Below are 23,355 nucleotides of genomic sequence, written 5' to 3'. Positions count from 1 at the left end.
CTTTGCCTTCACCCCCGGTTCCTCCCAAGGGTTCTCGAGCCTCCGTCGATCGATTCTCCTCGCCACGATCATCAGCTTCGCTTGTCCCTCTGGCTAACGAATCATGGGAAGCGATTTCCAGTTTCTTCAGGCCGTTGCCTAAATCAAGCGATCGCGTGAATGTCGATGCTCAGGTGCTGTTGGGGAAAGGCGGCGACGAAACGAAAATCAGAACCCTCAAACGCCAAATATGGGAGATCACAGGTGATGGAAAGAAGCAAGATCTTCCCGTCAATCAAGAGTATATTCTGTACGAGGGAAGCATGTACTTGTGTGTGCATATGTTTGAGGCGGACGGCAATGTGCGTTCTGAGATCCACCTCTGGTGTGGTGACGACGTTCCCGATGCGGCTGTCGACGATGCCCAGCCCTTCTCTCGAAGAATGGCGAAAGAAAACGGATGCAAGCTCGAGATTATCAAGCAAGGCAAGGAGCCAGCGCGGTTCATTCAGGCTCTAGGTGGCATTCTCATCACGCGTCGTGGTTCTAGCTCACGATCCAGTTCCTCCGCTATTTTCATGCTCTGCGGACGGAAGCACCTAGGACAGATGGTTTTCGACGAAGTGAACTTCTCGCCTAGCAGCCTTTGCTCCGGCTATCCTTTCGTGATCTCCGCTATGTTCGGCAAGTTGTTCCTGTGGAAAGGACTCGGCAGCTCGGCAGAAGAAATTGGTGCGGCTCGCTTGATTGGGATGGATCTTGGCCTTACGGGTGAATTCGAGGAAGTAGGTGAAGGAGAAGAGCCCGAGAGCTTTTTTGAAGTCTTCCCGCAGTACGAAAGGACAGCAGATGAGAAGGGCGCCAATGACTGGCAACTGAAGCCCAAGCTTGACCGGTATCGCACGCGACTACTTCGTGTGGACCATGAGCTTGGTCAGCAGCGGGCTGGATTCTGGATGCGTCGAGCCGGTTCACCCTCCCCAATCATTCGTCCCAACGATACCGTGCAAGAGGTGGATCCCTTTTGTCAGAAGGACATTGATGCCAAAGGAATCTACGTCCTTGATACCTACTTTGAGATCTATGTGTAAGTTGCCTCGAGGACCCGAACGACTCGAAGTCGCGCGCTAAACATAATGTTGACAGGATTGTGGGTGAACAAGCCTCCGCCCGCGCTGCCGAATTCGCTTCAGCGGTCTATTTTGCGCATGAATACAGCATCCTAGCGGCCTCTTTTCAAGATCGGCCATTCATCCCGAAGACCTTCGTCTCCCTCAGCGGAGTTCCTGAGAGCTGTAGCAGTGTATTCCGCAAGTGGAACACGAGCTCGTGGCAAAGTATTCCGCAAGTGCTCCCTTTGAACGCGGCAATCGAGGTGATTCGCGACCCCTAAATCTTGACCACCTTTCGTTCTTCCGATATTCTTCAGAGCATCATACCCTGATTTGTCTTTGGTTTTCCCTTTTTATTCTCTTTTTCTTTTTCGCTTTCCTGTCGTTGGTTATAGCGTCTTTGCATTTAGATCGTGCATATATTGGTTCGCATAGGAATAGTTCCTGGCTACAGGTTTGAGGAGGAAGTGTGAATATAGAAAGCCTGTAAAGCGGGGTGAAAAGGCGACCTGTTTTTACAGCATATGTGTATGGGTCAGTGTACATTGTTCGGTTCAAGTTTTTCATACCAGCTTGACATTTCCAGAGGACTGCGTGCTTCTTGATTGTTGAGAGAGTCATGAGGCTTGCTTGGATGCATCTATGATAATCCTGCTCAACTAAGAGAGGGGTGGTAATCAAATAAATCTAATTTTTGTTCACCCTTGGATTTTGCAGAAGGTGTAGAGCATGTCCACTTTTGTTTGGGTTGGTGGCCCATCAGTGGAACCATGGCAAGCTCTGTCAGAAGATGATTACAGTACAGGAAGTAAACTGACCTTTAAGATGAAGATAAGAAAGTTGTGATGGGCAATCGACCCACCGCGGCTCGTCATCGGCCGTTAATTTCCACCCCGCGCGCTCTTTCTAATTTTCGCCCCTCAGTGTTGCGCGCTGATTTCACCTCCATTTTTCTCCGCTCACTCACTCACTCACTCACTCTCCTTCTTCACTCTCCTCATTGTTGTGAGAGACTTGAACGTCTCTCTGTATAGGTCAGTATGCCTTGATTGAGCCTCAGTCGGAGAGAATAACCACCGTCAATACTATCATCACCACCACCATGGACCCCGCGATCCTTCACAAACTTTCGCAGCTCGATCCCGCCGTGCCCTTTCGCGCCACCACCGATCATTTGCATCACACCTGGGCCAGGACATTCTATTCCCGACCGGAGCTCTACGTCCGTCCGCAGTCTCTGGCTGAGATCCAGAAACTTGTCACCCTCGCCCGTCACTGTCGCCGTCGTCTTGTCACCGTTGGGAGTGGCCACTCCCCCTCGGATCTGACTTGCACCTCCTCCTGGCTGGTCAACCTCGATGATTTCAGTCGCGTGTTAGAGGTGTCGCCTGAGACCGGCGTGGTCACCGTGCAGGCTGGAATACGCTTGAGGGACCTAGGAAAGCAGTTGGAGAAGCATGGCCTCACCTTGTCGAATCTGGGTAGCATCGACAGTCAGTCGATCGCGGGAGTCATTTCAACGGGCACACATGGGAGCTCCTTGCAGCATGGTCTGATCTCCGAATGTATTGTGTCCCTGACACTAATGCTGGCCAATGGGCAAGTGGTGCGATGCAGTCCAACGAGTAACCCTGACCTCTTCCGCGCCGCCCTTATCTCCCTCGGTGCCCTGGGCATCATTGTCGAAGTCACGTTACAAGCTGAGCCCACCTTCAAGGTCGCATGGCGGCAGACCCGCCGGAAGCTCTCGAGCGTTCTGGATGAATGGTCGACTGGATTGTGGACCACGCATGAGTTCGTACGGGTCTGGTGGATGCCGTATGAGAAGAGCGCGGTCGTTTGGCATGCAGACAAGACCGACCTTCCGGTGCGCCCTCCGCCGAAGACCTTTTATGGGGAAACCGTCGGTTACCACATCTATCACAACCTGCTGGCCCTGGCCAATTACTTTCCTCGCATCCTGCCATGGGTTGAGTGGTTTGTCTTCGGCCTGCAGTATGGCTTCAAGGAAGAGACCAAGGTCACGGAAGCCGTGGAGCCGGCCCGCGACGGTCTGCTCATGAATTGTCTCTACTCGCAGTTCGTCAACGAATGGGCGCTCCCCTTGGAGAAGGGACCGGAAGCTATTACCCGGCTTTCTGCCTGGTTGAACGGCGATGCTGAAACGGCACGTATTCCATTCTCTGTTGACGGACTCTGGGTGCATTGTCCGATCGAAGTCAGAGTTGCCGACTCTACACTCAATAAAAACCCCCGCCCATTCCTTGATCCTAGTTGCTCTGACGGTCCGACCTTGTATCTAAATGCGACTCTCTATCGTCCTTACCATCGGGATCCCCCCTGCACGGCTCGCTACTACGAGGCTTTTGAATGGCTCATGCGTGAGATGGGAGCCAGACCGCACTGGGCCAAGAACTTTGTCGCAACGCGTGATGAATTAAGACAGCTGTACGGTGGCGGCATGGACGAATGGATGAAGGTGCGCCAAGATGTTGACCCGGATGGAATGTTTCTGGGCGAGTGGCACCATCGCAATCTGGACTTGCGCGTTGGTGAGTCAACTGTTACGGAAGAAAGCCTTCCTCTTCTCGAACGGGAGAAGGCTCGTCGGAAGGCGGGCGTCCGCGGGGCGGGTGACGGCTTGGAGTGGATTGGTGACAAGCGTTGGCAAACGAAGCACGCCGGTGTATCCTTGTCCCTGCTCGGAAAGGAAAAGCCCTTTGCTTCGGTCGAAAGCACGGGTCTGAGTCCTCCCACAACCGCAGCCAGTGATGAGAGCTTCGATCTTCTTGCAACCGGTGAGGCTAGCATTGTTCTTCCTGATCGCCATTTGTGATCATCACCAAAGCAAAGATAATTAGATGGTGAGGAGCAAACACCTGAGCGCGGTAGTATGCTAAGTAGTAGTCATGGGTGGTGGGACAATTTGAGTAAGCCAATGGATCTTGTTGGCCAGTGATCACCTTTGACAATCCATGTACTTTTCAATGTATATTCTTTTCCATTGATTTCTTCCACTTCCCACTTCCCTGATATTCGATGTCTTACAGAGAACGCATGGTCACTGTTCAGGCCTGGTTTTGACTGACCAAGTACAATGCCATGCACCTTCACCTCATCGACTCTTCCTCTGATTAGCTACTCCTTGTTTGCTACATCCCGAGTATGAGCTGGCATGCGGCGAATGACAATGGACTTTGAGGATGCATTCCAACTCTCGTTCACCAGATCATTGGGCTCAACTGAAGGGATTTTTGGAGTAATGGGACTCCGTCGCGAGTATCCGGGCCTCATCGGAGCGGCTGATCCTCCTCCTCCTCCTCCTCCTCCTCGTCGACCATCGGCAGTCTTAACTTCCTGGTAAAATGGCCCTGGAGTACTTGAAAGGCCATCAGCTTTCCTACTTGTGTGGTATATCGCCGGATCCCGTAGGGGTTTTCGAGTCAACATAGTCATCGCTCGGTGCGCGAGGGTCATCCGGCAATGACTCTTTGAGGGCGGATGCGGTTTTTAGACTGTGTATACGCCTAAACAATAGGTGTTAAGCTCTGCGCGTATAAGGCTGCTTTCAAGGCGGGGGCCTCCTCTACCTCTGGGAATGGTTGTCGGCATCCAAGACGTCAGCACTACTCCTCCCCGCCAACCGCTGATGGGTATTTGCTTGCTTCTGCTGGGAATCTTACTCGATCTGGAGAGGCGCAAGATATTCAATTCCTGCTCTGTCATTTTCTGCGCAGAAGGCTTGGCCCGTCTTCTCCCAGAGAGCAAAGAACTGAGATCATGCTAGTCTATGCCATGCAATGCAGGTGATACCAGGATAGGGCTTCTGGCAACTAGTGACTAGTGACTAGTGACTAGTGACTGGTGACTGGTGACTGGTGAGGGTATGTAGAGTCCGGAATGGAGCGAGATGTATAGTACAGGCCGCGGTCTTCATTGTCCTGAAGATCATCATGAGACCTGGTGGGTATTGTGGCCGTTCGCTTTCCTCTAGGGAGCTGAAAAGAGAATTGAGGACCGTGATGTTCGGACTCTCCGAGCTCAGTATCAGCTCTACTACTCAGTTGTTGGCAGGCAGTGGAGCCCGGCCCTGTAGTCACGTTCCTTCCTAATTGGGCGTTTTCTCTTCCGAACTGGAATGGATCCATTCTTCTCAATCGCATCTCCTCTTCTTGTTCTTCTTCCTTCGCATCTTTTCTCATGCTCTCATTTGCCTGATGCTCTTCTTTTCTCCTTCCCCCCATTAATGGTTCGTCTAATCTTGGCTCTACCCCCGCCCGAAACCATCTGCCTGGTCAGGATTCAAGGAAAGCCAGACATATATGAAAATGGCAATTACCACGATGGAAAGCCGAGGTAGCTCAGTGCATCCCCGCCGCTTGACTGCGCCACAAAAATTGTGACAGAAGATTATCTCAGTTGCAGCTCAGCATTGTTCAGCGACCATAGGAAGCGGGGCAGAGACAAAGTATAGTGACAGACTTCCTCAGACGGACAAAATCACCGCTTTCTTGCAAGTGAGCGACGGAGTGTCTGCAGGGTGGACGGGCCTTTGCTGCACCCAACTCATGCGGTTCGCTCGCACCTACGCCAGATCCTCGAGCCCCTCCCTTCCCCCCTCTCACCAGGTGTGGCAAAGAGAGGGGAAAATTAATCAGGAGCCCGCGGCGCAGGTCTCCTTGCCCTATATCACAGATTCACCTTTCAAAAGGTCCTATATTGGATTGTGGTTGGTGGCGGGGGGCGGCCATGACTGAATCCCAGGTTCGAGGAAGCCCAATGTGATGCTCCTGTCTAATCAATCAACCTTGCTGACCATCACAGACGGCAATGCAAGATACAGGTTGAAGGATCGGCAAGGCAGAAGCGAGAATGGAACAGACATTCTATCGTATTTCTCTGTTGTCTAGTTCACTTCCCTCCCCCCCCCCCCCCCCCCCCTTTCCTCTTTCTCTTCGCGTCATCTTGCCTATTGTTTTCCATTCCCTTTTTTTCTGTCTTTTTCTTTTTTTGGTTTTGGCGTCCACCGGAGGAGGTGCACGGAATCCTACGCACAACACTAAGCGCGGTTAATACCTTCTGCGAAACTCGAGTTATGCGGTATTTCCCGTAAGACCAGCGAGCCGTGCTCCCCAAAACGATGATGATGCAGGCCTACTTGGCCGATGCTCCCTCGATCAATCTTTGCAACCTCGATGACGAACAATGCTATTGCTGCGGTTGGCCCACGCAAGTGCTGTTGGTCAGCATCACAACATTACATCAGGTGATCATTTGAAAACATGCGCTGCGAGCTCTATGCTTGTCTGTGATTGCTACTCTCTGGCTCTTACACAACAGCAGTGGCCCTACCCGGTCTCAGCATTGAGATACCCATTACCCATAGATACCGAAGAAGTTGGTTTTAGAAGTGGTACCCCTGCTTTTGTTTAGACAAACTGCACCACTGCACTTTAAGCTCAAGACGGTTAGCTCTCTTAGAACACATGAGCAGCTTGCAGCATATGCCGGGAGCGTGCGACGGTACCGACTTTCCCGCGACTGAATCCGAAGGGGTCTAGTGAGGTGCCCTCTGCGTATCATCACCACCATGTCTCGTCAAGCTGAGCATTTTACGAAGACTGGTAGTTCTGACAGGCGCGGGAAAGAGAATAATTCCAGCCGAAAATTACGGAAACTCGAAAAAGCAATTCTCAGCCCATACTATTGGGTCGATAGCTGCTTGTCACCTTGGCGTAACGCTGAGCCCAGTGTGAGGCACGCGCTCATCGACGACTCGCGAGTAGTCAGAGTGTGCGATGGCGCTGGTCATCCGTGTACCAATGGCAACTATGGGAGCATTTGATAGTCGCTCATGAGGCATAAGCTGATGATGCTGAAGGCTCCTAGCCAGATTGAAACCATCTATCCTACAGCGGCATTGTCTGGCCGTGAGCCGACTCACCGATAACCGGTTTTAGAGTTAGAGCCTGTTTTACGATCGGGAGAAAAAGAAATTTTGGAGAATAGGGAGATGATGTATTACAGCCACGGAAACCGGAGCAAGCTGCACGTTTGCGGCTTCAAGCCAGCGGACGGACGGACGAGTTTCCTCCGGCACCAGAAGTTCTTCAAGGCTCCCACGAGAATTACGGGAGAGAGAAAGAGAGAGATTCAGGTTGAGACTGAGAGCACTTACCTTACTCTCTGGCTTTCGCTGCCCAAATGACCAGGGTCTTACCCGGTTAGTGCCGACAAGCGGTGCGGTGGCAGCGATGCGTATCCATCCCGTGGTAGCTCTGACGGCTCGGACCGTCGCCAGGCGTGGATACTGACTTGACTACTGACTACTGACTACTGGCGTGTCTCGCGCCAGCGAATTTTTTATCTGGTCACCTGTATCAACTAGCCAAACGGGCAGAAACCCCCTCCAAATCCCCCCCATGGTTGCGGGGGACTCCCTGGTGTACCTGCTAGGCTACCACAGCCACAACGGCCTGAAGGACGTCGAGCGACCGGTCCGGTTGATGTCGTGACGAGCTGCTTCACCACGTCACCATCCTCAGTGTCCTAGCCTAGCGATATACGTCCTATTCGGGCGGGGTCGTCATGTCGACATGCGTGCGCTTGGCTGCGCTGGGGTAAGACATGATATCAATAATATTTGATAGATATGTCTCTCAGCCTCTTTGTCCCTTGTCAGGTCCTCGCACCCCCCACCTGCTTGTTCCTCTCGAGCGGCAGTCTGACATCCACTACCCCTCCTCCTTCTCCTTCCTTCTCCGACTGAGAACACCGTGCTCTCGATTAGTCAGACCTCAGATCGAAGTTATCATATCAGACCCTTCCTGCCACCTTGATCCTTGGTGGGCGTTCAATTGCATTTCACTCCCATGTACATGGTTCAACTTTTTTTGGCTTGTCCGTTGCAAAGATGTCTCGTCAACCTAGCTTGCGACCCAAGTCTTACATTCCTGGTTATCCAGATGCCATGTATAATCTTGCTGCGGTGACCACCTTAACACAGCTTGAGTCCCGCGCGGGGTTGGCAGACGAGAAGCATGACCAGCGCGTTTTTCGAGTCAAGCGCAAGCATGTCTTGAAGGCATGCGATCGTTGCAGAGTCAAGAAGACCAAGGTTTGTGAAGCATTGGTTGTTTCTAGGATTCTGTGTGCATCTTTCTCAACCATAGCACAAGCTTACGGTCTGCGGTGATACTCATGGGATACTAGTGTGATGGGAAACAGCCATGCAACCGTTGTTCTGCGTATAACCATCCCTGCCTCTTCCGGGAGAGGAAGGCTACGCAAACCAAAGTATACTCACGAGGGTCAGTTTCGATTCTTTTACGCACTGATATGATGTCTACCAAGGCTCCCAGGACTAACTAGTGGATTGGCACATTTCTAGATTCGTTGAAATGCTCGAGTCGCACCACTCTCTGGTAGTGAAAGCACTTCAGCGGCTTTATATGCTTTGCGTCAACAAGGAGGACTTCCCTGGGGAGCCACTGCAGGACGCGCCCGACGGTTACCCTCTGACGCACGCTATCCTGGACCGCTTAGGTCTGATCAAGCAAGCCGAGGAGAATGCAGACGAGCCCGAGGAAGAATCCGAAGACCTTCAGTACTTACGATTTCTTTCAACCTCAACTGATAGTAGCGCCACAACAGATCCATCACCCGAGCCTGCCACCCCTCCTGAGCCTTCACCAAGTGAATGTAGTCCCATGCTTTCTTCGCCCAAACGCAGCGAACCTTGGAGATGGGACATGCAGCCAGTTCAGAACATTCACCCAGGGCCGTATCAGAGCTACCAACAACACACAGGATATCAGACTATGACATTCCCTCGCCCACAATTAGAACCTATGACCCTTGCATGCGAACTGAAGTGCACGGATACTGGGCCATCAATGGCTGCTCATGAGCAACCATGTTACTACTATTTGGATACCGCATCTGGCGCAGATCCCAGCAAGAGCTCCGGGCTGCCGGTCGGCTTGATGCAGCAACAGCCTGTAATTGGATCCGGGTTGCCCGTGAGCCTGATGAGTGATTATGCCTTGCACATCCCTGAACAGCACGCTATCTATCCACCTCCTGCGACCAGCTGGTCATATCATTGTGGTTAGCATAGCGGATAATCATAGAGCCCGGGCACTCTGTCAGATCCCTGTCCCTCGTACTAGTGTACACCTTTCATCTCGTGATGTAAATACGCAGAGACGGGGTGACAGCCACTCTGCCCATCATTTATTCCTCGTCAACTGTGTCGCTTTGCCTATCATGGAGAATCTGTCTTTAGCACGGTGTTCATGATCACGTTCACATACCCAAAGGCAACTGTTATTTCTACAACATGTGATGGCTACATACTCTGACTACAACAGGAACCCTTCTTTTCATTTCAGAGACTAACAACCAAGCTTCACGGGGTCATTTTACTATACTACACTCTACGTCTCGGCCGTAGAGCAGAATCTCTGGAGGAGTTTTACTCCTCGCCTACACTACCCAAGGCCTTTTACTTCCCGCACCGCACACCTGATGTGCCTGATCAAGGACTAAGGATCCAACACAAAATGTCATTGCCAGGATGAACCTGGCTTACAAGGGCTATAAACAGTGCGCAGACTCCCTTGATATGTCGATCAAACATTGCTTCTCTGGATTGAAAAAATCTACCCTTAGCGCGGAACCTGAGACTGCGAGCTTTGCTAGTTGTAGCGATAAGCCACGTACGAAAGAACAGAAACAAGCAGGGGCTGTACGGGCGGGGGTTGATGGGCAATGGCAGCAATGAAGGACGCCCTGAGAATAAAAAGACAAAGAAAGCAAAAGCAAGAAGAAAAACAACTATGTGTGCAAGACCATCGACTCCGTATCAGCTATCTCCAAGGACTCGTTGAGTGGACTACAACTAGTCGGTCAGTAGTCAGGTCAGCCTGGAAGGCCGAAACAGGCACAGACTCTACCCACGCATGTAGCAAAGAATATTTACCTGTGCCCCCAAGGATTCCCATAAAGTACGACCTCAACAATAATGAACGAAAACTTAGGTATATTCTTTACTCGCGAGTTGAAAATGGTTAAGAAGAGAAAAGGAAAAGAGATAAGAAAATCCGTTCCCGAAGCAAGATCAAACCAAGCCAAGAAAAAAAAAAAAAAAAAGAAAGGAAATGAAAAGAAAAGAAAAGCTAAAGGTATCATAGGGAACTTTCTTTTTCTCTTTTCTTCCTGTCCACGTATAGGTTAGGTTTATATGCTTAACTCTAGTTTCCCTGAGACGGGAGGAGTGGGAAAACATAACCCCCTGCCCCGCCCTCTTTCCGGTAATGTTCCCTTTAATGCAGAAAAAAAAAAGTTTCCCTTCAATCATCATCATCGATATCCGTCTCCGTGTTCGTGTCACTGGTATCGCCTGCATCACCGTCGGTATCACTCTCCTCGTCCTCGCTGGACTCCGCCGAGGGCTTCTTGGCCTTCTTCTTGGGGGCTTGGCCGGTCTTTAGCGCTTGCATTTGGCCGGCTATCGAGTCTATGGTTATAGGACTTGTTAGATTCTCATGGTCTTGTGGAATGTGTGTAAGGGGGGGGCGGATGTGTGGATGGGAACTCACCCTCATCAGGCTCACTGATATCATCCTCCTCGTCCAACGCGGCGGCCTTGGCGGGATCGTCGATGTGCAGGGTGATTTCCAGCTTGGTGTCGAGGCCCAAATAACTGTCGCAGAGCATGTGCATCACAAACGTGAAGTCACCCACCTGGGGTGGGGCCTGGAACTGCATCTTGAGGGTCTGCACGTTGAACGTGGGCTGGCCGGTGACGGGGTCGAAGAGTGGCTTGTCGAAGGTGGTGAAGGTGAAGGGGGGCACGGCCATCTTGCCCTGTTTGGCGTCGGCCAGGAAGATGTGCCAGCGCGGGGAGTGGTCGCGGGCGAGGTAGGGGGCGTGCGCGAGCGGAGGTTGCACGGGTTCGGACTTAGCTTCTTCGACCCTCTGGCCGTTGACGACCTTGGTCTTCTTGCCGTTACGGCCCATGATGGCGTCGAGGTCGTCCTCGTCCGGATCGATGTCCTCGAGGTCGGCGGGGGCAGGGGCGGGGACGTTGGCGGAACCGGGGGGGATGAAGCGCGCTTTGACGACGAGTTGCACCAGACTGCTCGGCGTGATGACCTTCTCGCCCATCACCTTGAAGAAGGCCCGGGACACATCGAGAACGGGGAGCTGCTTGGCAACGTTGATGGCGGTCGTGTATTGCTTCTCATTGAGGAGGCCGGCGCCCACGGTGAGGCTGTAGCGCTCGGCTTCGGGGATGGACATGAACTTTTGCACAGTGAAGTGTTCCTTGCTGTCGGCGCCTTCAATGGTCTGCACGAGTTCCGGCGTGAAGTGTGGCAATTGGAGAAGCGGAGAGGAGCCAGGTGCGACGGCTTGGATGAGGTGCTGTGCGGTGCGGAAGGATCCGAGAATTGGTCGGAGATTACCAAAGGCGAGGGCGATGGCCGTGAAAGCTTCGTTCAATGAAAGGGCGATGGGGGCGGCTTCGTACTTTTCTGAGTTGGGGTCAGTAGGTTGTAAATCGCATGTAGCACGGTAAAGAAAAGTTCCGACTTACCTCCGTTGAGCGTGGCGTCTTCCAGATCAACGCGACCGAGATAGGCCCAGAGTAACGCCAGTGCCTTCCGTCTGCTCGAATCATCGAGTCCCTTGATGACCGCGCGGTCCTCGGGAGTCAGATACGAGGAATCTTCCGCCAAGACCTTCTTCTCAAGCTTCGCCAATCCAGCATCGGACCGGGGTCCTTGCAACATTTCCTTAAACTCATCGCCCGAGGACAGCGCGCTAATGATTCCGCCATCAGTAATGTCGTCTCTGTATTCCCGGAAGATGTTGCCAGCACTTGCGACGAGAACGCGCTCCTTGGTGTAACGCTGAGAGCCGTACCACCAGCGGCCGACAATGTATGGGAGAAGAACGCCAAGCAGAGCACCGTAGACCAGCAGGGTGTACTTGGAGTAGCCTTCCGAGACAATGAACGTGGGGAGAGCAATACCGATGCTCATGCTCTGCTTGCCGTCTGGGTGGCCGTACTGAATGTAGTTGTTGCGAACCTCCTCGTCGGTCAATGCCTTGTAGGCCTTGGTGAGCTCGACGAAGCGCTCGTTGAGCATCTCGATGGTCTCATTCTTGGCGGGATCGGGGCGGATCTTGTCGGGGTGGTAGACGAGTGACAGGCGCTTGTAGTGCCTGGAGATCGCTTTCTCGTCGGCGCTCTGGTAAGAAACAAATCACGCCGGTTAGCGTCATTCGTAGGGATACTTCGTTCGCGAGTGACTCACCCGTGAGATACCAAGAATATCATACGGATCCCAGATCTTGGGTACTGTCCGTGCTGTGACGACGATCAAATATGCCATCCAAGCCATGACAGCGTAGCCCACCACGACGGTGACAATGCGCTTGATCCGACGTTCCTTGCGCAGGCGCTTGCGCTTCTGCGCATCAATGAGGTCGCCATGTTCGGGCTTGAAGTCTGATTTTATCCGCGGTGCGGTGTTCTCCAGTCCTACACCAGATAATCAATCGTCAGTTCCGGGTAATCCCAAGGCGCACCATAGAAGCTATGTTATGGTCCAGCACTCACCCTTGCTCGGCCGGAGCAGATTGTACGTCAGAGGAAGAGTGACGAGACTCGTCAGGGTGAGGACGAAGAAGGGGAAGAATTGTCCCTGGCGATACCTGTCAGCGTCGCTTCCAGCCCACGAGCCCGTGGGGGTCCTACCTTGTCGTCATAGTTGTAGTCTGTCGACATGGTGCAGTAAATTTACAATGAACACGGTCGCCCGCAGCGGGCAGGACGATGGACAAAGAGTGCAGCTGCTCCTGGGCTCAAAATAAGTGACAGGGAGTTGGATTATGTCCGATAAGGGGGGAAGAGGTGAGCGGAAAGTAGCACAGATTAAGTCGTTGAGCTGGGGATCATGATCTCCCTACCAGTCAACGGTAAAGGAGTGTCGTGTGGTGGAAGAGGAAGAGGAAGAAGAAGATCACGACGGAGCATGTCCCGAATGATTAATTATCGTATCGGCGTCGGTCGTGCCTTGTGATCGACCGTGTCCTTTCCAGGGCGGCGGCGGAGCCCACCGCCTACCACTTTCGGCATTCAGGGTCAAGCCTCATTTTAGGTTATTTCTTCCTACTTTTCAGTCAATTCAAGCCATTTACGGAGTAGCTGATGGAAAAGCGTTGATCACAACAATTTTAATTTATATTGTACTGTACAGCACCTCGGGAGGCTCATCCTGTACATCTAACAAGTAATTCTATCTACCACGGAGTCGATAATCTCAGATCTCCGGGCCTGAGATAAACAGGCCATACATACAACAAGCATTCATGTCTGAGCTTCATTTCATCATAAAAAAACTGACAACCCTTTTTGACCCCAATTTTAAGATGAAACATCTGTTTTTAAACGCCAGCTCAAAACACTTTTGTCCAGCTGTCATGTCCTCATTTGTATATCGAGCATCAGGGGCCGCAGCACTGAGGAGAAAACGCGTGAGAATGGGAGATACCCTCGCAGAGACTGTGTAGACGGAGGTGCAGGAAAGACCTTCCACGCCAGCACCAAGCCATGCTTGCGAAGTAGGGAACTCAAGCATCACAATCCAGAGTAACTGAACCGAGACACGAACTCGACCCACCCACAAACCCGGCAAGGCCCGGTCGCTAGAAGACACCGCTGCTCTCGACGTCACCAAGTCTTGCGAGGAAATATCTCCAGACCAGATTTCAGATGGCCAGGCCGTTCAGAAGACCAATCCAGATAGAAACCCCCCTCTTCGGGGAGTCTGATCCTTCATTGCTGCAAGTCATTGGCCTGGATAGTACCCAGTGAAATCTGGCTTCTCGGGTCCTCTCGGGAGGCTGGTAGGATTGCCATTTGGCTTCCGTCCTGCTGATGTCGTCGAGTTGTGGTGGCTGCAGAGGATGGAAACAATTTGAATTTGTTTTCAAGATCCTTGCCATGTTGGAAATGCCCGTTGGGAAATTCTTTCTTCATTCTTTTCTTTTTGCTTTTTCCACCGTCTGATTGACACTTTTTAATTGTTGAATCTGCCAAAGAGCCGACGATTTCCGGATGTTTATGCGCGTCATCCAGGTAGTGCGTTCAGAGACTGGGGACTAAGGAGGAACGAGTCAGCTTCGATGTTCTATTGTAAAAAAGAACCAAGAAGAAAGACAACTCACCAATCGATGTAATCAAGTCCACCGAAATACTCCAGCATCCGATAGCAAAGGCCCACATCGTCACCGGGTTCACCACCAAATAGTCGACACTGCTCCGCCTCTATGTCGGGAGTTTCCAGCCTCATCGTGCGATGTCGAGTTTGCCATGTGAGATCCCCATAGTGCCAGGTTGGGGCGGGGATTTCATGGTAGTCGAAGGCCGCCGAAGGTAGGACTGGATTGAGAGGTCGGGAGAAAGCTTCGATAAGGTTGAGGTGATTATTGTTGTTGTTGGTGATGCTGCTGCTGCGGTTTCGAGAGCGCGGACGGGTACGACGCCGGTTGTGCCTCTGGCCCATTCTCTAACAGTTCGCCTATTTGCGTTTTTGCAGTTGGAGGAGGTTGATTGTGTTGAAGGTTTTCTATCGTTTTGCGGTTCGCGAAGATCAAGCCGGGGAGGTTTAAATAGACAAACAACCACCCACCACAAAACAGTAGAGAACTGTTTCCGGAATAGTTTTTGATTTATCAAACGGTAAGGAAAGGAGTGACCATCATCCCTGAGAAGGATGAGATGAGGTGAAGAAGGAAGAGAGGGGGGGATCAGGAGATCGAGGGTTGCGGAGCTACTGTATATATACTTCTCGTGGTAGTATGACTCCGGCTGGCTTTGCCGAAGGAGTGTTGGGCGGTGGTGTGACTCACTAAACACTTAAGGTTACAGAGGTACAGCTAATGAGCAAAAAAAAAAGGTAAAAAAAGAAAAAAAATACCTAACCAGGCAAAGAAAATCTTCACATCCGGCTTCGGGACCCACAATGCCTTCTGCCCCCTAGTCAAACAACTCCACACTGATGCAGGCGTGATTGCCAAAGTCTAGAATGCTAGCAATGGTGAAATTTGATCTAATGTTCACCCTGGATTGCGTAGTTCTGGTGGCTCCCTTTTTGCGGAGGATCCAAGGGTTGACTCCGCAGAGTTAGGGCTCATTGTTACCAATTTTTCCTCTCTTTGAACTCCTGAGTCACCTCACCAGGTCCCCATCTGAGGTCTTAGGCCAAGGCAACTATTCTTTCGTGATTTTGATGTGCTAAACGAATTGATTTTGATCTTCTTATTTGAGTTTTCAACAAAGACTGAATTTTTCCCACTTCATTCTCGGCCTGACTTGACTTTACTGCCTGACAGACCTGAAAAACTCGAATACCACTACCCAATTGAAAGGGAGCCACCCCAGCCATGTCAAAGAAGAACCATAACTCCCCGGGCCATGAAAGGATAACCTGGGCTGTTTGTAGTAATTACTGTATAAAGGCAGAGGAAATAAACGCAACAAAAATAAACACAAAGCGTAAGTAGGCCAATGGAAGAGTGGTCTGACGCCATGCAGGCGGGATCCTCAAGCATTTCGGATCCGGACCAGGGCAGGGAAAAAGAAACCAGGCTTTCTCTCGCTCAATTTGTCTGGGAGTCTGTCTGCCTCTCTATTGAGGCTCTGACAATACCGTACACGCCCCCGGTGCCCTAACCCCCCAGGGCCCCCCAACTAAATCCGGTGGCAATCGAGTGGAAATGATGCCGTAACGGGCCGAGCGGGTGATGAGATTTTGTGTGACGCATGGTGCAAAATTGCTCAAATTGTCAGGCCCTCTGCCCAGGAGTGAGAACATCCAACCACGGCAGGTTCGGCATGCATCGAGACTACGGGCGATATCGGGCCCGGGGCTTACTGTCCTGAGTCCGCGTCCGCGCCCTTTGTTGGTATGGACTGTAGGCACTAGGCATCCCTACTTTCCCCGTTTCATAGTACGAGGGGTTGTCTAGGATGTCGATTTGTGGGTTGCCAACAGACCGCCGAGAGCCTTAGAGCTCATAAGGTCCTTAGATCCTTTGTTGTTTCGGGATCGACAGCGCTTGGGTTGTCTTTGTGGATACCCGTGAGTTGGAATCTCATCACCGTTGTCGGAGTTAAGACTCGATCCTCTATAGTTTTTGAGGTGATTATTGCCCAATGTAGCCTCTGTATTGTGCGATTGGGGGGCGGGTAAGACTCTATAGTAACCGTGGGGGTTACGCTGTGCTTGGTTTGAAATGGTCGGTTTGGAGTGTGCTGAACGCAGTTTTGCTCGGCTAGTCTGATGTGCTCGCGCAGGCAGAATTAGATATGCAGCATGTACGGCGTACTGTACTCATATGTATGTACTGTGCTTATTGAACGTGCTACCTTGGCGCAAGCAAGTATTGTATGACTCTTGTACTGTACATACAAGTCGCCAGTAGTACCTTGATGTTCCCATTGTGCAAAACGTGCTAGATCAGTGATCCTCCCTACGCATAGTACTATGGAAATGCTTCTGGCAACTCAACCCCTGCAAGCCATCATGGCCAGCTCACCACCATTCATGCCACTCACCTCTGCACACAACCACTTAACTTTCTGGTCTTCTCAACTAGCAGGCTGAGGTATAATTCAGTCAAGCAATCGAATTTACTCCATCTGCAGCAAGCATGCAGACCGCAGACGCCTCCCTGGCTCGTCTCAATCAGCGACTCACGACGTGCAGGCACCCGAAAGAAAACATATATACCATGATGATGTAGTCTGCTACTCCATAACTTGCTCCCCTCGCCTGTTCCACATGTTTTCAGTTCGAAACCCCACTCGACCCATGAAGTCGACACCACGTAGGTAGAACGGAGCGTAAACACTACTTACGGAGTGCCTTTCCGAGAAAGCGAGCATAAAAGGGGGGGGAGAGAGAAAAATCTGTTGTGTCGTGGCCAAATGCCACCATGACACATGTTCAACCGTTCGTAGCCGAGAAGGACCCTATCTTAGATAGCCCTACAGAAATTCCTACATGGACTACGGAAGGAGTGTACGGTATGTATATGGTTGGGGGACATGTGAGTTGTCCGATTTCCACTTTTTATCCATTTTGTTTTGTTGTTCGTGTTCGACTCTGCTTTATGCAATGCCTGAAGCTACCGGTAACTTTACCGTGCGTTCGTGCAAATCCTGGTTATAATCTTGTTTATAGTATGAGCATGGGTTCAAGTATATTGCATTCTCCCAAGTTTGCTGCCACGCTGTAATTATATACCCAAGGCACACGATCGGGAGTTTGCTTCGTCTCGTCCTGTTCCTTCTCGAGTTGTGACGACTCATGCTTTGTGGCCATCGCATCAAGCCCCAGAGGGCTAATAGCTTTTCCAATCCTACATCCTGTCCTGACAGATTACCTTGAAACAATATCTCCCTCGAAAGAAAACGGAGGTTATATATGACATATCTCAACGGATGCGGTACCACCTCGCCAAACCCTCCTCAATAGTCTGGATAGTTACTGGTGGTGTAACCCGTCATTTCGTCCAACCCTTCAGCAATCAATGAAGCAAGTAGCCCAGATCGGATCATACCATTAGGTACGTAGTACGGCTGCTAAGATGCTAACCCCCCATTTTACCTTGAGGGCAGCTACGTACTCGAACTAGCTAGCTAGCTAGCTAGCCCAGCTGCAACTGCAATCCCACCGTTGAGACATGGGGAGTGGGATTTTCTTTTTTTTTTTTTTTTTCATTTTCTGTTGTCGTAGTACTCCGTACAGTGTGTCCGGTCTCGCAAGGTAGACCACATACTCAAATTGTGTGCGTTTGTGCCTGGACTGGACTTGTTGTGGAGTGGAGACGGAAAGCGGGCTCGGAAAGATCGTGAAGGCTCTAGTGCTGTCTGGAGTCCTCGGGTTTTGGGTGCCCGGGGCCCGGAAAAGAGAAGAAGGGGGGGTATAGTTATTCGCGGCGTTGCAGGTTTCGGTCTAGATTGGAATCATTTGACCGGGGGCCCATGGACTGACTGACTGACTGGGTCGTTCTCCGCCAGGGTGGGTTTGCTGTGGGATCAAGCAGTGGGATCATCAATCAATTCATTGTTGATTGACTCCATAGACTAGAGTGACTGAGATAACTTACCGGCACGCATCAGTGGAGGGATCTTTTGTGTCACTGGTACTAACGCTGTCGCTGAAGAGATTTCGGTCATACTAGGTACAATAATAAGTACTGTGCGGAGTACAGTTTGAGGGGTTCGATCTCTGGGATACGCTAGGTGAGGTGCCTGTTGTCAAGGTTACAGAGTCGGTTTCAAGATTTGTAGAGCCTGAAAGGTAAGGTTATGAAAGTCACAGAAGAAAGAAGCCCACCGAGTCTGTGCAGCACTACTCATATTCCGCCTCCATCCATGATAATATCTCTGGCCGAATCAATGACGATCCACACACGCTAGAAGGTCTAGACAGTCGGAGGGACTGTGAAACACGGCTGGAGTCCGCCAAGCAACCCGGGATAAAAAGCTGTCTACTCATGTACCGGTAGTCTACTGAGGAGAAAGCAGTCAACAGTCAAGATAAAACTGACTGATGGCTCCCCCGGCTGTTGTCGATCCCGCGACGGATGATCTCCAGCATTTCATTCCCCTTTGGCGCTGTCGTCAGATTCTCGTATCCCGTCCTCGTCACTAGGATGTCGTCCTCGATCCGCACTCCACCGACGGGGATGTACTTCACCGCTTCGACGAAGTTGATGTGTCGGGCGAGCGGTTGCTTCTGAGCATTGGCCAGCGCCAATTGAGAGAAGTAGATGCCGGGCTCGACCGTCACCACCATACCTTCCTCTAACACTGGAAACGAAAGGCTGGTGGGCGGCACCAGGTCGCGTCTTCCCCGCTGGCCCTGGGCCGTGATTGGCCTCTCCGAGACGTCGTGGACTTCCAGTCCTACGTGGTGTCCCAATCCGTGAGGGAAGAAAATTGCCGACGCCCCTGACTCCCGGATCTCTTCTACAGGTCCAGGCTTGAGTACGCCCAGTGCTTGTAACCCTTGGATGGCAATGTTGTGCGCCAGGAGCTGCAAGTCTCGAAATCGTACCCCCTGTTTGATGCGCCTGATACATTCCTCTTGCATCTCCTCTACAATTTGATAAACGTCGCGAGCATACTCACTGGGCCACTCCGCGCCCAGGGGGAACGTCCGAGTGACATCGCTCGCATAGCACTCCCACTCCGCCCCCGCATCTAAACAGACCAGCTGTCGACCTTTCAGGGGCTCATTGTTTTTGATGTAGTGAAGGGTGGCGGCGTTGGGACCCGAGCCAGCAATGATCTCGTACGCTTGGTTCTTCGCCCCGTGCGACACACATGTGGCCAGAAATAGTCCTTCGATCTGTGTTTCGTTGGTCATCTTGTGGATCTTCTCCAGCACCTTTCGGTGAGCCAGGCCGGAAATGATGTTTGCCTGGCGAATTAGTTGGATCTCATGGCCGTCTTTAATGACTCGAGCCGCATCCATTGCAGGAAGCAGGCGCTCATCGTCTATCCGAAGCTTGGTGGCTGGTGTTTCGGGTTGCTGAGACGTATGAAGAACATACACTGGCGCGGTGTCGTTGTACTCTTGGGCCCAGTACGTGATATCTTTGTCTAGAGAGGTATGGTAGCGAACTCGGTCTACATCAAACCGCCGTTGAGCCTCGTCAACGGTCAGCGTGGGCCCCATCCAGATCGCCCGATGCAGATCGAAGTCGGGAACATAGAGAATCAACAGGTCTTTCTTGATATCGTAGGTCAGAAAGCAATCGGGTTCATCCACGCCACTGAGATAGTAGAAGTAGCGTCTTTGCCGGAAGGTCTGCGGTTGATCCGAATCGCCCCAATTGATTGTTGGTGTGCCGGCAAGATAGATAAGGCCGCTCGAAACCCCCAGTTTCATCGCGACCCTACGCGCATGCTGCTTGGCTGTGCAAACTGTCTGTCAGCGTTGAACAAATATCCAACCAAATGTTTCTATTGAGGGAAGGGAGGGGCAGAGCAGACCGGCAGTTAAAATGCAAGCATACCTGGATATTTATCGAATTCATTGCCCTTGACGGACCAGCGAACATTGCAGACCTTCAGATCGGAGACAAGATCCGGATGAGCTGAGACACGCATTGCTTGGGAGAATTCAAACGCTAAAGTAAGACGTGAGGACTAAATCAATGTGTCAAGATTCGGAGGGGATGGTCCGGAGGTAGGAGGATTCCACGCAGGAGGAAGAAGGAGGAGGAGGAGAGGGTGACGAAGGAGGTGAGAAGAACAAGCGTGGAGATAAGCGCCTGGCATTTGACTGTGTTTTGGAACGCGGGTCCCGTGAAGGAGGGAGTCATACGCGCCAGACGGAGCCGATACACGATCTCTACCCGCAATGGGGTAGAGTGACTGCGGGCGGTCCCGTATCTGTTCCGTATCGTACCAGTATCGTACCAGCGATAGCGATCCATGATGGGGATGTCATCATCATTTCTCCCCTTGTGGTCGCGGCCTTGCATTGGAGGGAGAGAGAGAGAACAGGCAAGTGCTCCGTAATGTGCAAGTCAAAACAATGCTCCAGGAACGAGGGGTTAAATTGTCTTAAATCTTGGTTAAATGGAACATTCAGCCAACCAGCCAGCCAACCTGTCAGTCAGCCAACAAACACCGCACTCCCTCTCTCTCTCTCTCTCTCTTAGACCCTTAGCGAGGGCCTGGAATGGTTGCTGATAAAAACAGTGGCTTGATACGCCGTCATCCGAACGCATCGCCCGGAAGCGTCGCTGCCTTTTGCCCCCCCACATGCGCCTCTCGGGCTCTCACTTTGGCTCTCACTCAACTTTCACTCTCTCTTCAATCCTACTCTTCTGCCTGCTTTCTCGTTGAAATCCAGGCTTCATCATCTCATAATCTAATCTCCTATCCCTTCCCCTCCGTCATTCACCTCACCTCGTCCCTCATTGTGATATTATTTATCTTTTAGCGTTTCCACGTCACCGTTCGTTTGGCTGAATCCTGGTCCAACCCGTCCCTTCTCACCATCGTATAATCGGCCAGCCTGAGACATCGAGCCAGTCAATGAACGATGCGGGCATATGAGGCAGCGGCTGCCGCTGGCTATAATATGCCTTCGACTTTAGTCAACCACTTTCCAGCCACCATTGCCCATCCGCCGACTGATCCTCACCTAACTGCCTCAAATTTGGATCATGATCGAGTTCTGTTGGCAATGCCCCAAGACAATAGCGGTCTGGTCGGCACCAGTGGCAACTCCTCCGGTTCGACCGGGAAGGGCATTCTGATTGGCGTCCTGTCCGCTTTTGGCTCAGCCGCCGTTGCAGTCCTTGTTCTCGCGGTCTTCTTTTTTTTCAAGTACACTCAGCGCGGTAGGATCATCCTCGATCGCATCGGCCGACCCGGTGAGTTCGACGATGAACAGGCGTTCTTGCGCGAGGAAGCGGAGGCTCTGGAAACCATGGACGATTTGTCGCGGTCGGAATACTTGCGAGCAAAAGGTGAGTTTACTCTTCTCCGTCGCTCGATGCGGTCGCCGCCAGTCGCAAAACCCGTAGACTGTCTCGCGCGCGTTCGTGGCATGCTAATTTGCTTGGTAGCGTTTATCGAGGCCAACCCACCCGAGTCTATGCAAACCGACATCTCGCTGTCTCAGTTCCTCGCGATCCAAGAAAAAGGAGTATCGGCCTGGGAGTTCCAACCCGAACTAGAGATCGCCAACTGCTTCGTCGAGGGTAGGACTGAGATTGAGTTCTATGATTCAGAATGCAGTGTCCAGACCAACCTGCCGGTTCCGAAACAGAATGACGTATATTACTGGGAGGCTAAGATCTATGACAAGCCGGAGAACACCCTCATCAGCATTGGCATGACCACGAAACCGTACCCTTTGTTCAAACTACCAGGTACGTCTCCAGGGTCATAACTGGGTGATTCACCCTGCTAATTCACTATCTGCCTGACAGGGTATCACAAATCCTCGGTCGCATATCAGTCAACAGGTCACAGGAGATACAACCAACCGTTCGCATCAACGCCTTATGGTCCCCCGCTGCTCCAAGGCGACGTTATTGGTGTTGGGTATCGGCCGCGCTCCGGTACGATCTTCTTCACTCGCAACGGCAAGAAGCTGGAAGATGTGGCGCACGGACAAAAATCCCAAAACTTCTTCCCGACGGTTGGGGCCAACGGACCCTGCACCGTGCATGTGAATTTTGGCCAGATGGGTTTCGTTTTCATTGAAGCGAATGTCAAGAAATGGGGTCTAGCTCCGATGACCGGCAGCCTGGCGCCGCCGCCTCCTTATGGGAGCGAACAGGGCAGTATCCTTCTCGAATCTGGTCGAGAAAGTGCTGCGCAGATCTCACAGCGAGTATACCAAGATGCCAATAATGCACGAACAAGCTCTTCTCTCAGGTTCGGTCCATCCGTCAGCCCGGGTCCCGTGCGTTCTCCGACCGATATTTCTCTCGCCCAACTCGCTCACATACCCTCCCACGAAGATGTGGGAGAAGGCTCAAGTCGTACCAATGCTGGAGACACTGAGCAAGCACCCTTGTTAGACACGGACGATCTCGATCAGGTCCCACCTCCGGAGTACTCGAGCCCAGATGGCAGCCGAAGAGGTAGCGATGATATTCCTTTCGAGGATCAGCCTCCGATACCAAGCTACGATGCTGCGGTCGGCAACCGTCATGATCATGGTCCTTACACTGATGAAGGCCATTGAGGGTGCTCTTCCTTTTGTCCCGTGATGTTCGTCGATATGTTCTGGGTGTGTATAGGGTGTGGTAGCCATTGAATCTGTCGGTATATTTATTCTGTTCATCTATTTTTAGCGGCCACGGCTGGCGTTCTTTTGTCAAGGCGAACTGTTCTTCAGGCTGGGTTTTATGGGTTCGCCGCTAGATGTGGCAACGATGTTCTTGATTTTCATTGCGTATATACGGTCCGGTCACAGTGTGGTTCGTTTGCGATTTGGCTTTGGGAGTCATCATCTCTTACGGACTCTCAGGCGCAAAGCTGCGACTTCCGTTTCTGCGCGGCGTACGACGACCTCTTTTCCTCTCGGACTTACAGCGTGTCCAAAGCGACAGTGTCGATGATGATATCCCCAAGTTTATCTTTTTTTTTTTTTTTTTTTTTTTTTTTTTTTTTTTTTTACTTACTGGTGTCTGAACGGTACAAAAATTT

General features: G+C 51.7%; 11 protein-coding genes across 11 annotated transcripts; 7 read left to right on the top strand and 4 right to left on the bottom strand.

Annotated features, from left to right (window-relative positions):
- Positions 1–302: 302 nt before the first annotated feature.
- Positions 303–1,372, top strand: BO86DRAFT_327205 (putative gelsolin repeat protein; the record flags this gene model as incomplete). The annotated part of the gene is made up of 2 exons (XM_025668600.1): positions 303–1,066; positions 1,126–1,372. 2 exons carry the CDS (start codon positions 303–305, stop codon positions 1,370–1,372), a joined length of 1,011 nt encoding a protein of 336 aa, XP_025521734.1.
- Positions 1,373–1,955: 583 nt separating this feature from the next.
- BO86DRAFT_46055 (D-arabinono-1,4-lactone oxidase) lies at positions 1,956–4,078 on the top strand. The gene has a single exon (XM_025677403.1). It carries the CDS (start codon positions 2,194–2,196, stop codon positions 3,925–3,927), a length of 1,734 nt encoding a protein of 577 aa, XP_025521733.1. The 5' UTR covers positions 1,956–2,193; the 3' UTR covers positions 3,928–4,078.
- Positions 4,079–5,173: 1,095 nt separating this feature from the next.
- On the top strand, positions 5,174–5,555 carry BO86DRAFT_46048 (uncharacterized protein). The gene has a single exon (XM_025677402.1). It carries the CDS (start codon positions 5,230–5,232, stop codon positions 5,449–5,451), a length of 222 nt encoding a protein of 73 aa, XP_025521732.1. The 5' UTR covers positions 5,174–5,229; the 3' UTR covers positions 5,452–5,555.
- A 2,449-nt stretch (positions 5,556–8,004) lies between these two features.
- On the top strand, positions 8,005–9,703 carry BO86DRAFT_374080 (uncharacterized protein; the record flags this gene model as incomplete). Its single annotated transcript, XM_025670410.1, has 3 exons — positions 8,005–8,208; positions 8,304–8,401; positions 8,482–9,703. 3 exons carry the CDS (start codon positions 8,005–8,007, stop codon positions 9,203–9,205), a joined length of 1,026 nt encoding a protein of 341 aa, XP_025521731.1. The 3' UTR covers positions 9,206–9,703.
- A 524-nt stretch (positions 9,704–10,227) lies between these two features.
- BO86DRAFT_414338 (J domain-containing protein) lies at positions 10,228–13,215 on the bottom strand. Its single transcript, XM_025674830.1, has 6 exons — positions 12,859–13,215; positions 12,721–12,805; positions 12,416–12,642; positions 11,692–12,349; positions 10,694–11,629; positions 10,228–10,611 (listed from the first exon to the last, which is right to left on the bottom strand). Exons 1-6 carry the CDS (start codon positions 12,886–12,888, stop codon positions 10,445–10,447), a joined length of 2,103 nt encoding a protein of 700 aa, XP_025521730.1. The 5' UTR covers positions 12,889–13,215; the 3' UTR covers positions 10,228–10,444.
- Positions 13,216–14,233: 1,018 nt separating this feature from the next.
- BO86DRAFT_405224 (uncharacterized protein) lies at positions 14,234–14,668 on the bottom strand (the record flags this gene model as incomplete). The annotated part of the gene is made up of 2 exons (XM_025674068.1): positions 14,234–14,264; positions 14,331–14,668. 2 exons carry the CDS (start codon positions 14,666–14,668, stop codon positions 14,234–14,236), a joined length of 369 nt encoding a protein of 122 aa, XP_025521729.1.
- Positions 14,669–16,670: 2,002 nt separating this feature from the next.
- BO86DRAFT_393936 (uncharacterized protein) lies at positions 16,671–17,483 on the top strand. Its single transcript, XM_025673125.1, has one exon. It carries the CDS (start codon positions 17,103–17,105, stop codon positions 17,403–17,405), a length of 303 nt encoding a protein of 100 aa, XP_025521728.1. The 5' UTR covers positions 16,671–17,102; the 3' UTR covers positions 17,406–17,483.
- Positions 17,484–18,706: 1,223 nt separating this feature from the next.
- BO86DRAFT_327204 (aminopeptidase P family protein) lies at positions 18,707–20,289 on the bottom strand (the record flags this gene model as incomplete). Its single annotated transcript, XM_025668599.1, has 2 exons — positions 18,707–20,094; positions 20,196–20,289. 2 exons carry the CDS (start codon positions 20,287–20,289, stop codon positions 18,707–18,709), a joined length of 1,482 nt encoding a protein of 493 aa, XP_025521727.1.
- Positions 20,236–20,772, bottom strand: BO86DRAFT_45975 (uncharacterized protein). The gene has a single exon (XM_025677372.1). It carries the CDS (start codon positions 20,664–20,666, stop codon positions 20,334–20,336), a length of 333 nt encoding a protein of 110 aa, XP_025521726.1. The 5' UTR covers positions 20,667–20,772; the 3' UTR covers positions 20,236–20,333.
- Positions 20,773–20,808: 36 nt separating this feature from the next.
- BO86DRAFT_393934 (SSH4 family protein) lies at positions 20,809–23,278 on the top strand. The gene is made up of 3 exons (XM_025673124.1): positions 20,809–21,662; positions 21,762–22,067; positions 22,128–23,278. Exons 1-3 carry the CDS (start codon positions 21,233–21,235, stop codon positions 22,889–22,891), a joined length of 1,500 nt encoding a protein of 499 aa, XP_025521725.1. The 5' UTR covers positions 20,809–21,232; the 3' UTR covers positions 22,892–23,278.
- On the top strand, positions 22,973–23,316 carry BO86DRAFT_45942 (uncharacterized protein). Its single transcript, XM_025677359.1, has one exon. The coding sequence runs from the start codon at positions 23,055–23,057 to the stop codon at positions 23,265–23,267; it is 213 nt and encodes a 70-aa protein (XP_025521724.1). The 5' UTR covers positions 22,973–23,054; the 3' UTR covers positions 23,268–23,316.
- The last annotated feature ends 39 nt before the right edge of the window (positions 23,317–23,355 follow it).

This window comes from Aspergillus japonicus (genome assembly GCF_003184785.1).
Source record: "Aspergillus japonicus CBS 114.51 unplaced genomic scaffold BO86scaffold_137, whole genome shotgun sequence".
Classification (NCBI taxonomy): domain Eukaryota; kingdom Fungi; phylum Ascomycota; class Eurotiomycetes; order Eurotiales; family Aspergillaceae; genus Aspergillus; species Aspergillus japonicus.
This window is presented reverse-complemented; position numbering and strand designations above follow the sequence as displayed.